Source organism: Pocillopora damicornis, chromosome 1 (genome assembly GCF_964200805.1).
Source record: "Pocillopora damicornis chromosome 1, jaPocDami1.2, whole genome shotgun sequence".
In the NCBI taxonomy this organism is placed as follows: domain Eukaryota; kingdom Metazoa; phylum Cnidaria; class Anthozoa; order Scleractinia; family Pocilloporidae; genus Pocillopora; species Pocillopora damicornis.
In genome coordinates, this window is record NC_142670.1 from 28,003,997 (window position 1) to 28,017,306 (window position 13,310).

At 37.2% G+C, this 13,310-nt stretch overlaps 2 protein-coding genes across 2 annotated transcripts in view; both read right to left on the minus strand.

The window, feature by feature from the left end:
• Positions 1 to 652: 652 nt before the first annotated feature.
• On the minus strand, positions 653 to 6,462 carry LOC149053097 (uncharacterized). The gene is made up of 7 exons (XM_089182373.1): positions 6,302 to 6,462; positions 4,871 to 5,235; positions 4,081 to 4,307; positions 2,516 to 2,796; positions 1,943 to 2,281; positions 1,425 to 1,554; positions 653 to 715 (listed from the first exon to the last, which is right to left on the minus strand). Exons 1-7 carry the CDS (start codon positions 6,460 to 6,462, stop codon positions 653 to 655), a joined length of 1,566 nt encoding a protein of 521 aa, XP_089038499.1.
• A 524-nt stretch (positions 6,463 to 6,986) lies between these two features.
• The window catches only part of LOC149053098 (uncharacterized), a 110,268-nt gene continuing 103,944 nt past the window's right edge, over positions 6,987 to 13,310 (minus strand). Inside the window, exon 4 of the mRNA XM_089182383.1 lies at positions 6,987 to 9,115. Coding sequence (XP_089038509.1) covers positions 6,987 to 9,115 — 2,129 coding nt within the window. The remainder of the gene's footprint in view (positions 9,116 to 13,310) is intronic.

Sequence of the window (13,310 nt, forward strand, 5' to 3'; positions counted from 1 at the left end):
TTAATGAGATGGCTGGCTTGAGAACTAATGCAATTTTTATGGCGCTGATGGTTCGGAAACGTTGATGTGGTGATCCTGGACTGTGATCATTCGGGTATGATCTAGCGTTCACAAATTAAAGTGGTAAGTTTTGTCGATTTCTCTTATAAGTAACAATGAGCATTGACAAATTTGACGAAGGGGGCCGTTAGATGGAAAAATATTCGATTCAAGATTTCATTTGCAAAGCAATAGCGGGTGCAAACGATTCATCACTGTCAGAGTTACTCCATCATTTTGTGTATTTCCCAAGCCGTTTTGTGCTTTATTCGTTTTCAGCATCAAATTCCCTGCATGGAGGGACGCACGCACCGTAGTCTGCATTGAGTTTACTGATACATAACAGAGACAATAAGCCATCACTGTTGAGCATGAGGGGGCACGGCCTGATTTACTAACACGTGAAGTAAGGCAGGTTATTATGACTTTCCGTTGAGAACACGTGCTTTGTCACTAAAATCTACATTTTAAAAACCCATAGAGCCTACATTTCTGAATTTACATATTCTAGAACAAGATGACTGGTCTTAAGTAATTGTATTTATTCGAACAACATATTTTAGAACAAGATTACTAGTCAAGTAAATTGTATTTATTCGAACAACAACAAAACCTACAACAAAAACAACAACTTACCACTTCCTTCTTCAAAGTCAGAGGTGACAGGAACAGAAACCTGAATGGAGGAGGAAAATTTGCAATATTACGGGTGCGTATGAGGTGAATAGAAATGAGGAAATAAAGAAATTTACTAATTAATAAGAAAAAGGAAAAATAATTAAGAAAAAAGGCAGAGGCATAGAAAGGGACTTTAAAGCAACTGAAAAGTAAACTAATCACAAAATCAAAATAAAAAATTTGCAAGGTCCTGCATGTTCATGTACTGTTTTCTGTGGGCAGGACATTTCTTTACCTATTCGACGTTCCTCAAGGTTTTGTTTCTAGTGATTCGTCCTTAATAAGTTTGGTGCCGCCTTAAATGACCTCATTATCTTACTCGGAAACTAGCTTTACTACTCCTTGGAGAAAGAAACCTAAAAATGGAGAACTTGCTAAAATGGCTTCTTTTCATCTTAGTAAGCGGTCTGACCACAGGCAATGCACTTTGGAAGTAAGGTGAGATATTTTTATTGAGAATTTGACTGTATTTTTACTTCCTAAGAGCGGTCGTAATTATTCCAATATAAACTATAATTTTCGCCATGACTCTTATTTCGCAAGATGATCATCTCACAACTGGAGCTTGGGCTGCCTGTGGTTAAAGCATTGCTAATCGTTTTAATTAATTGTCATCTACTGTAGTAAGGTTGGCATCAGTACTTTATTAGCTCTGGGCTAAAAGTGCATTTAATTAACAAATCTACAAACCGTAAGATGTCACCTACTTGAGACGCTAATACCATGATAATGTTGCACAAAAGTTCCTGATTTTGGTCGCAAAACTTCACTCCTGGAACACTCTCACTTCCTAAGCAAACTTCACCACCTGTGTAATAAACTTTGTTCTCGTGGAATCTGTTAAAAATGAAATGAATTTAAATGAGGCAAACCTAACGTACACCAGCCGAGTCTTCGTCTAGAAAAGCACACGTTTTGAAATCTTTTCTTACAACCGAAAATGACAGCACATTTAATGAGAGCCCTGCTGAATATGTGAAAACGAGCATTTGAAGACAATAAAGCCGAAACAAAACCAACATGTATATCTCCATGGCCCTATTGATTGATAAGAAACCTAGAAAAGCCATGGCGAAAAATTGGTTCACTGACAGTTGAACAATGTACAATTTTACAATGGAAGGAATATATCATTTCTATATAAAACTAGCATGACGTAACCTAGAAGTATTCAATTAAATCATATGTACTTGATGGGCCAGAAATAAATTGTGTTATATTATACTTCACAAACTGCAGGGCATTTTTCTGATCTGTGCCCTGCGGTATGATAGCCTCGGAAAGAGACACCAAAATTTTATCCTCTCCACAGACTGGTTTAGAAGAGCAGCCTTCGTCTTTGTAGGGTACGACACATTCCGATATATTCCGTATTACATCATAATACAGTCTTTGAGGATAGCAAAAAAGTTTGAGTTTAAAACGTCCACGAACACCGGTCTCACACAAGCACGTAAAAAACCGGGCATGCTGAGGCCTAGACCTATAGCAAATTTTTCCTACAAACTCAGTGAAGCCCGAAGTAGATTGTAAAAGTGATCTCATCAACTTGATTGGACGGAATCTATCGAAAAAGAAAAGGAAAAATCAAACACAGCCCAAGCAATCCAATGGAAACGATTATCAGCCATTGCACAGTAATCTTGAGTATATACGTACTCGAGTGGTCATTTCAATTATTGAATCTATAGTTAACTAAAAGAAATCCATGTATGTATGACTGTACACTAAAATACGTTTGAATTTCCTCTACGTCATGCGTATTATTTTTCAAATAAAGCCGACGAGAAATACTTACCCAGAGAAATGCCTAACTTTAAATTGCACTTTCCCATCTACAAGACGTGGCGGTTCATCTAATTTATCTGTAATGTCTTTCCAGTCATGTGCTTCACATTGTAATATCCTCAGTTCACCGGGACGTAACTCTGCCAACTCTTGTTTTTCTTTACGGAAGGTGAGAGGAATCCTTATTGTTACAGGCGCGATAAGACTAACATTTTGAGAGCCTGAAATGTAAATAACTGGACCGACAAGTCCTCCCTCTCCTTTTAGCTCACTGCTTGGGAATTCTTGTACCTGGATTTAAAAGCAAAACAAGTTGTTGGGCATGTTAAACCACTCCCAGCATAAAGATAATTTGCTTTACATGGTGGAAAGTGAATTTCAGGATGAAATTTTGAAATTATCTAAAATTATAGTACAGAATGTAAATGTCCTTTCAAAGTTTTATGTAGTAATATAAGCATTATTATGAAAAAATGTATACAATGGACTTAATATAAAAAGTCTGATTAGTCAAGAGCACTCAATCAATATACAGTAGAGAGTGAAGTTTACATATAACCCAATATCTACCGCAGATATTGCAGTTATCATGTCAAGTTCAACCTCTGCCTAGTTTCCAAGCCCTGACTGTCTGTGAAGTATTCTTAAACTTTTGCAAATTTGAAGAGATGTCTTCTTTCGTAATTTGTTTAAAAGATGTATAATAAAACAATAATTTAATTTGGTTTTTGCATGATGTCATAACTCACCAAATCTTATGTCTGTGTTGTCTTCGGTTTACGTAGATAACTCAGACCTTGGTTTTGCTAATTCATCATGATATCATGCATAACTTCATCCACTAATTGCATTAATTACAAACCAATAAAACCAATTTACCTGACAGGAATGATTTCAATTTGACATTTATATCGAAGCAAAAGTCTGTTTGTTGCTTAGAATGAGTTTTCCAAAACTTATGCCCCATTCACACCAAAGCTTAAACATGTTTAAAAGTTGTTTTGTTAACCACAGTTTAATTTTTTTTTTCTTCATAGAAACTATTTAACCGAATATTTTTGACTTGAATGTAGCACATTGGAAATGCAAGTTAGCAAGTACTTGAATCCAATGGAAAATCAAGTTTTTCAGTTCTCTGTTTATAATTTTCATTCAATGAAAACCAGTTTAACAAAACATGTTTTGCTGGTGTGAATGAGGTATTAGTTTTAAAAAGGGAATGCCCAGGATCCATGAGTACACGTGGGGACAGTAGTACCACAAATAATTCGAAGTTACCAAAACTGCTGATTATAACTTTGTCACATGTATCTTCACACACATGCAAGCACAAGCCCAACTGTCCTCTATTTTAGCTTAAAGTTGTTAATTAATATCTCTCTTTCCATGAATATTGCCACCAAGTTCATGGAGTGTATGGCAAGTAACTGAGGGTACAGGTTTTACTATTGCAACACCTTTGTTTTATCTCCTTGCTTTTGACAATCCCCTCACGCCAATCCTATGACTTTCAAAACTGGAAAATGAAAAAGTTGCAGGACTCATGCATGTATATAATTTTATAGTTCCATGCACCTTGATTGTCACACAGAAATCTTGATAAACAGGAACACAACTCTGAGGAATTTGGACACTGACATCAGGAAGGTCAGGCACAATACAGGTCAATTCCGGGCCTCCTGCAGTACCTCTTGAAAAGGTGAAAGACTTAGGACGCCAGACTGCAGCAAATGAAGAAACTGCTGATTTTGTACAAACAGCTTGTGCAAATGGGAAAAGCCACTTAGGAACTGTTGAAGTTTCTGCATATAAAAATAAATGATTGGAAATGCATCCTTCAGCTGTGTTTTGAAGTCTTCAAACAATAAAGTTACCCCCAACAGATGTCATTATGATATTTATGCTTCAAAGAATAAAGTTTAATTTGCAACAGCATGGTTATTGAGGAAAATTTATATTATAGTGATTAAAATCCATTGGAGACTTCATGTAACATTTGTGCAATAATTACACGTACTGCTTGGATACACCTAAAGGGTAAACGAAAAAAAAGTTCTAAAGTTGGATTTGAAATGCCTATGAAGAAGCAAGAAGTCTACTTTGACATTATGAGTGCAGCAGGTCATGCATTGCAGGGATAGATGTCCGCATCTAAGTCATTGCACACCTACTCCTTCTCCCTTAAGTCAACTGATAAGTTCGGGTTACCAGTTGGGTTTAATTTTGGGTTAGGAGAGGGGGAGCTGCACATTTCTCAAATGCTGACATTGATGCCAGTGAAAAAGGGAACCTAGGAATATCATGATCATTCATTAAGTTATTATTAAGTTATTCACAGCTGTATTTAATAAAAACATAACGTTACCTGATCCATGCCAAGTATTGTGTGTCTTTAATTCCTTCCATTCATTGTTCTCTTTGTCAGTCAGTTGCTTGATAACCACCTCATACCCCTCCAAATATGGGGCATTGTGCATCAAAGATACAGTAAAACTTATTCCTTCAAAACTTTTCTTGTAATCCAGATCTGGTGGGCCATCATGAGATATTTCAATAACACTGCTAACCAATATTTCATCACTGGCAGTGGAGGGGGAGAGGGTCCTGGGGTTCCACAATAAGCATCTACATGCAAATGGCACAGGTTGTTGTACAGCTCCACTGCAAAGTTTGATAGAGGCACCAGCTTCCCTCAGGTGCCATGAGTCTTCCTTACCTCCGATTTTTCCTCTGAAATACAAAAGAAATTAATTATCCAGCATTTTAAGATATTTTTCCCAAGTGGAGTAAGCAATGACAAAGGTATTTAAAATGCAAGTGGCAAACTGGCAGTTTGAAAACCTCATTTAGATATTGACACTTAATTTCAAAACTGGATCTAATAAATGTTATTTTTCTTCATTTTTCTTTTCTTTTCCATTAGTTTGCTTTTCCTTGACTCAAATAGCCTCAAGTTATAATCATAAATCAAAACATTTATTTAAATGATTCACTATCATTTTTGATAATAATTAAGTACCCCTTTATTGATGGAAACACTGAAAAAAAATGTTGAATACCTGTAGAACATGGTAATTGAACTGGGTGGAGTAAACTTTGTTCTGAAATCATACGCGTGACATCTGAATCAAAGGGTTGTGCAGCAGCATTAGACTTGAAATCACCAGTATGATTTCAGACCAAAAGTGCATGGCAAAAGTTCAATTACCACTTCATTATATTTATTTTAAATTTCCAAATTCAGTCGCTAAATGAATAAAGATTTTTTTAAAGCCGGTACAAATACATGTATGTTATTTATCCAGTACTGAGCTGGTGTGTAAAATGTTATAAAAGTTGTCTTTCTTTTTTTCTGCAATTTGATTGATTTCCTAAAACAATCGGTTAAATCTAATTTGTTGCTGTACTTTCGTGGAGCTTTCTCATTAGCTGGGAAATCGATGCACTTTAGAGCAAAAAATAGTGCATTTTATCAATAAATCGTGCCAATGACAACCAATCAGATTGCAAGGATCACCAGTGATTTGAGCACGAATGTAATAAATTTTTAATAGCATTACAGTTATTAAGCATGAACTTTATTAACTAAATATTAAAAAGAAAATAAAATAAAAGAAAGTAACTGTCATTTATAAAGAGGTCCGGAGGGTTGTTCTTTAGTCAGAGCACTTTGTCAAAAGTTGCCATTAGTTAACACCTCCTAGCAACTCCAACCCTGCTCTTTACAATGGTCTGTGCATCCATGAGAAAAAACATGGGAAAGGCAAAAACTGAGTCATTGCAGAAAAACCCATACCTTTTGATCAAAGTCTTTTCATTGTCTTCAGTGTCTACTGTTGCATCTTCTATATCTGCCAAATCTTTCCTGCCGGTGTAATAAGGTACCTCATCCTCCTCTTTGGCTGGGGAAATTATTATTTTGAGGTGTTTGGTTTCAGTATACAATATAACGGACATTTACTACCACTTAATTCCCAATATCTGTTCAACCAAACTTGTTCAACATGGGGTCTTTCCGCACTAACAAAAAAAGTTGTTTATTTAAAACGATTTTTTCGTCATCACTAAATTTTGACAAATTTTGGCCAAGGCCGACAAATCGTGAAACACATCGCCGACAAATTTGTCCCAAGTAAAATCTGGACAAAATTAATTAAATAAGCAAGACCGTGATAAACTTGTCGATTAATTATCGCAAAAGCTACGAACAGCGTGTAGCTGAACTGAAATCAGGTTACTACAGAGGCAAAAATTCTCTTTTGTCGCAAAACTCTGGGATTCTAAAATTTTAAAACGGCTTTGAAAAATCCTAGAAATTGGAGGTGGAATCCTTTGGCAGACTAGGTCGAGCGGTAAGAGAATTTTCAACTTTGAAATTTATAATGTAGATGTAACACTCAAATAAACTTTTTTCCTTTGATTTTGCCAGGACAATTTTAGGCTGGAGTCATGAAAATCGCGAAAGCTCGGATATGCATTGATTAAGAGTATAAGATAAGATTACCGTATGACTCTCCTTCTCCAGCCATATCCCCCACTTCTTTTGCAATTTGTAGATGACGCTCACGGTACTCGATTGCCTTAGGAAAGTTGCCTAGGCTATAAAAGGGATTGCCAAGACTTCCATAAGCCCGTCTCTCTCCAGCTTTATCCCCCACTTCTTTTGCTTTTTGTAGATGACGCTCGTGGTAACTGATAGCCTTATGAAAATCGCCTAAGCTATGATAGGCATTGCTAAGATTTCCATAAGCCCGTCCTTCTCCAGCTTTGTCTCCCACTTCTTTTGCAATTTGTAGATGACGCTCGTGGTAACTGATAGCCTTATGAAAATCGCCTAAGCTATGATAGGCATTGCCAAGATTTCCATAAGCCCGTCCTTCTCCAGCTTTGTCTCTCACTTCTTTTGCAATTTGTAGATCACGCTCGTGGTAACTGATAGCCTTATGAAAATCGCCTAAGCTATGATAGGCATTGCCAAGATTTCCATAAGCCCGTCCTTCTCCAGCTTTGTCTCCCACTTGTTTTGCAATTTGTAGATGACGCTCGTGGTAACTGATAGTCTTATGAAAATCGCCTAACATCTGATAGGCATTGCCAAGATTTCCATAAGCCCCTCCTTCTCCAGCTTTGTCTCCCACTTCTTTTGCAATTTGTAGATCACGCTCGTGGTAACTGATAGCCTTATGAAAATCGCCTAAGCTATCATACGCATTGCCAAGATTTCTATAAGCCCCTCCATCTCCAGCTTTGTCTCCCACTTCTTTTGCAATTTGTGGATGATGCTCGTGGTAGCTGATAGCCTTATGAAAATCGCCTAAGCTATGATAGGCATTGCCAAGATTTCCATAAGCCCGTCCTTCTCCAGCTTTGTCTCCCACTTGTTTTGCAATTTGTAGATGACGCTCGTGGTAACTGATAGCCTTATGAAAATCGCCTAAGCCACGATAGGCATTGCCAAGATTTCCATAAGCCCCTCCTTCTCCAGCTTTGTCTCCCACTTCTTTTGCAATTTGTAGATGACGCTCGTGGTAACTGATAGCCTTATGAAAATCGCCTAAGCTATGATAGGCATTGCCAAGATTTCCGTGAGCCCCTCCTTCTCCAGCTTTGTCTCCCACTTCTTTTGCAATTTTTAGATGACGCTCGTGGTAACTGATAGCCTTATGAAAATCGCCTAAGCTATCATACGCATTGCCAAGATTTCCATAAGCCCCTCCTTCTCCAGCTTTGTCTCCCACTTCTTTTGCAATTTGTAGATGACGCTCGTGGTAACTGATAGCCTTATGAAAATCGCTTAAGCCACGATAGGCATTGCCAAGATTTCCATAAGCCCGTCCTTCTCCAGCTTTGTCTCCCACTTCTTTTGCAATTTGTAGATGACGCTCGTGGTAACTGATAGCCTTATGAAAATCGCCTAAGCTATCATAGGCATTGCCAAGATTTCCATAAGCCCGTCCTTCTCCAGCTTTGTCTCCCACTTCTTTTGCAATTTGTAGATGACGCTCGTGGTAACTGATAGCCTTATGAAAATCGCCTAACATCTGATAGGCATTGCCAAGATTTCCATAAGCCCGTCCTTCTCCAGCTTTGTCTCCCACTTGTTTTGCAATTTGTAGATGACGCTCGTGGTAACTGATAGCCTTATGAAAATCGCCTAAGCTATGATAGGCATTGCCAAGATTTCCATAAGCCCGTCCTTCTCCAGCTTTGTCTCCCACTTGTTTTGCAATTTGTAGATGACGCTCGTGGTAACTGATAGCCTTATAAAAATCGCCTAACTTCCGATAGGCATTGCCAAGATTTCCATAAGCCCCTCCTTCTCCAGCTTTGTCTCCCACTTCTTTTGCAATTTGTAGATGACGCTCGTGGTAACTGATAGCCTTATGAATATTGCCTAACATCTGATAGGCATTGCCAAGATTTCCATAAGCCCGTCCTTCTTCACCTTTGTCTCCCACTTGTTTTGCAACTTGTAGATAACGCTCATGGTACTCAATGGCCTCGTGAAAATCGCTTGAATTTTGATGGACAATGCCAAGATTTCTGTAAGTCTCTTCCCTTCCAGCTTTGTCGTTGGGTTTCAACTTTTGTGTATTTTGCAAATTTTCGCCTACCCTCCAATATGAAAAAGGAAAAAATGGCGTTCGTGAGAAGAAAAGAGAAATAATCTAGCAATCATAAATACACAAAAAGTTCTTTTCTTCATAGAGATTCTCTTTTGCATTTAGCTTTCCACTTTTTTTTCTTATTCAAATATCCGTACAATTGAATGTAAATAAGATTTTTATTTAACAAATGGCCAAATTGATTGGAAACTAACGAAATGTAGATGTTGCTCGATGGATTACACTAAGTTTGACCTTGGATGAATTTTATTGCAAATGCTCTTCCGGTCCTTGTCCACAGTTTATTACTAAACTATGGAAAAAAATAAATAATCGTTTCGGGATATCCTTTTCTCCATTTGTTTGAGGCTGGTTTTCACTAATGACGGAGTCGAAGTGGTAAGAGCACTTCTTTTCGAGTGAAAACTGAATATCGGAGTCGACTCCGACTCCGACTCTGTTGTAAAAGAAAACCAGCCTTTGGGTGATGCCTTATCATCGGCCGTTAAGCTTTCTACATAGGAGATTAATATTGAAGTGAAACAATTTATTAAAAAATCACCCGTCGCAGTTTGAGGATAAGTGTTAACAAATGTTTTGTTCCCCCCTCCTTCTGCATTCCTAGAAGCACCATAACCTAAACATAGCCACTGCCGGTAGAGAAGAGAAGGGAGAAGGCAACAAAGTTCTTCTAAATGTTTTAGCATGCCTTTGGCAAAAGTGCTTTACATCACTGATGATTGGAAACAATTAAAAAGTCCCATTTATTGAGCATGACATGAAGAAACTATAGTGGGAAGCCATTGCCTAGGTTCTGCTATATGGTTACCTATGGGCCAATTACTGCCTAGTAAATTTGTTAGATCTTTTTGTGGCCTTGTATCTTTATGGGGATGAAGTGATCACTTCAGAGACGTTGATATGAAGACTTAGCCAATTTGTAACTACAGAAGATAGAGAGGCATTGGAAAAGTGCCTTGGCGATGATTTTAAACCTAATGATGAAGATGTCTTGGAATTTTTATATTATTCAAGTGTTTTAACCCTTTGCATCCTAATATCAGCATACTTTTTTTCCGTACTGTTCTCTATGCATATCCTATGGTGCTGACAAAGAGAATTTGTTTAACAACCAAGAGCCTCTTTAGTTCGTTATCATTTCCTTATTCTCATGATCTTAATGTTTGTTTTAGAGGGGATTCTGATAGGAGAAAATGGTCACTAATCACTCTTAGAGATCAACTGGTGGAGTCCAATTCTCAAGACATTATGCTCTAAGGGAAACTTTCAGTCCCTCGAGACTAAAGCAAGCCGCCAAATTAATTAACAAGTTATTCAGAGCTGAAGAACCAACTGAAGCAGAACTGACATCCTTTTAACAACTGAAACGGTTTATAGAGTCACTGAATTGCAAATCTTTACCCATATTTCTCTAGATCTGCACTGGTAGTGATGTGATCACTGTACGTACACAACATAGATGTGCACTTTGCTATCCTTGAAGAGTAGCATTGACGTCCTTTTGCCAGAACATGTAGACCATTGCTAGAACTTCCATCTACATATGAATCATACCCAGCACTGCTTGAGGAGTTCACTAATGTAATGAAACAGGAGCAAGCCTGTTTTGTGGTATTGTTGAGTATGGAAGATGTGAACAATTTGAAATGAACACTCAGAATGCTTTGAAATGAATACTTTGAAATTTGCTTCTTAGTTTTTACAATTTTTTATGTTATGCATAACATTTTCACATTACTGATATAAGGCTTTTTTTTAACACAGAATACAAGTTACTGTTGATGGCGTTTTCTAAACTTTCCGAAAGAAAAAAGAATTAGGTCACAAATTTATATCTACTCAAATGTCATTACAGTTGTCACTGACAGTTAGTTTGGTTACAAGTTAGAAAGCCTTTCGAGAGGGATATAAAATATGCAAGTTTCATGACTACAAACTCTAAATTAAAATTTTATCAGCTGATCTCTAATATCACTAAGACTTTAAGTAGTAAGTGTAAGTGGTCATAACATAACAAGATTTTAATTGTCAGCCCCTTGGAATGCGAAAACTCGGGGTAAAAGGTGACATGTCGCTTTTACTACCATTACGTGTCTTCTAGGAGATCAATGCCTGAATTTTAAATTGCACTAAATACTACACTGATTTCAGTGGACTACTTACACCACCAAATAAATGCATCTACAAAAGTGAAAATGGTTCGATGATAAATCAGTGAAAATAACAGCATCCATCAAGATTACATCAAAATTCAGGAGTCATACTTGAAGTTATCATTAAGGGTCAGTTATACTGGTGACAGCCGTTAAAAAATTTCATTAATTTCATTTTATACCTCCAGACAAATCGTGAAGCATGAAAATTTTCATCCTCTCTTAGTGTTCAGTGCAATTTTGAAACTATTGAAAAAAAATTATTACCATTTCATTATACAAGCTTCGAACGCAACAGCATAACTTCAGTCTTATTCACTAGTTGATCTTCACAATGTTTTATGTTGTAATTAACACAGTGTCTGCATTAAACTTTCCTATGTGAGGGAGGGATAACAATGATCATGTACAAGTACTTCCATTATCATCAAAGGAAATATCAAAATAATTTTTATTAGACGCTGAAAAATGTTAAATTCAATATTGAAACTTTCAATGATCGTCACAGTGTTCAGAAAGTGCTTAATTCCATTGTTTCCATTCTCAGAGAGAGGGTCAATCCTATTGTGTTATTACTGTAAGCTGACTGTGTGACCCTGGCACAATAAACATTGTTTTCTGTTTCAATATCAGTCATTATCAAAGTCAACCATCATAATCAATTCCAAATGTCTGCCAATTTGTGCATTAGCCCCACATTTTAGACTGCCTGTAACATGAAAGTGCAGCGCTTGTTATCTGACGGCTTCCTATTTTTAAAAGAACCCATTTTAGCAAGTTATCCATTTCTAGGTTTGCAACATTAGACAAGCCGTTCTTGTATAGTAAACCTAGAAAACATAGTAAGTGGTCAGATAACAGGCGATGCACTGTGGAAGTAAAGTGAGGTATTTTTATTGAGAATTTGACTGTATTTTTTTATTCCCAACAGCGGTCGTAAATATTCCCATATAAACTCTTATAATTTCGCCATGACTGCTATTTCGCAAGATGATCAACTCACAGCTGGAGCTTGGGCTGCCTGTGGTTGGAGATTCCAAGGCATGTTCCTATACTTATCCAGTTTAAACTAGTCTCACGCAGTTGCTCGATCATTTCCTTTGTAATAATGTACGCCGGTCTCCCTCCTGAACTTGCAGAGAATGCCAATGGAATTTTTTCCTTTAGACAAAGGCATGATACATTTAAAATATCTGACGTCTTTCTTAATAAGACGACTAAAGACAATTCTAACAGCTCAAACAGGTTTGAAGAGGAATTTTGAGACAGTGATATGGCGATAAGCATTGTTGTGTATTCCTAAAGCTTCCTGGCACAGATTTCTAATCCTACATGAACAATGCGTGATAAACGAAAGTCCCTTTCAGTGGTGCTCTTTAGAGAATCAACAAACTTTGTAAAGTATTCTGCACTAAGTTGCTCCGCCATTTTGAGAGAAATATTCCGCTTACTAGCTGTTGTTCACCGGCTCAGAAAAAGTAATCGATAATCTCGCATAGTGATTTCTTTTTCTCACGCAACAATTTCTCATTCTCAACAGTTAATATTTAATTCTCAGTATCTTGCTACATCAGTCTTTTTCTCGATTAAGGTTTTATCATTCTCGATGGGTAATTTAAATTATTTTTTTTTTAGAGGGCACGGTAACGAATCTTGCAATTTGATTGGTTCCTTACCCGGCCAGTATTTTCCTATCTCTGCCCACGGGCCACGGTAACGCTTTCGTGAGTCGCTAAGTACATCCCAACTTTCGTTGCCATTTTTCATAAACGTATCTTGTTTTTCCGGCTGGGCATTATTTTTAAGCAAACACTTCGGTCATTAACTCAAGCCGATGAATAACTTATTAATCCTCTCTTTTCTCTCACTCAAATCACTTTGGTTGACAGAAAAATATTGGTTTCAGAATGAATTTGTATGAACAATAGTGTCATTACGTTGGTTGACAAGCGGCCTAAAACCCGTCTGCAATTAATTTTAATCGTTCACAAAAAGTACCTAGAAAGTTAAAACATGAGGTATTTGG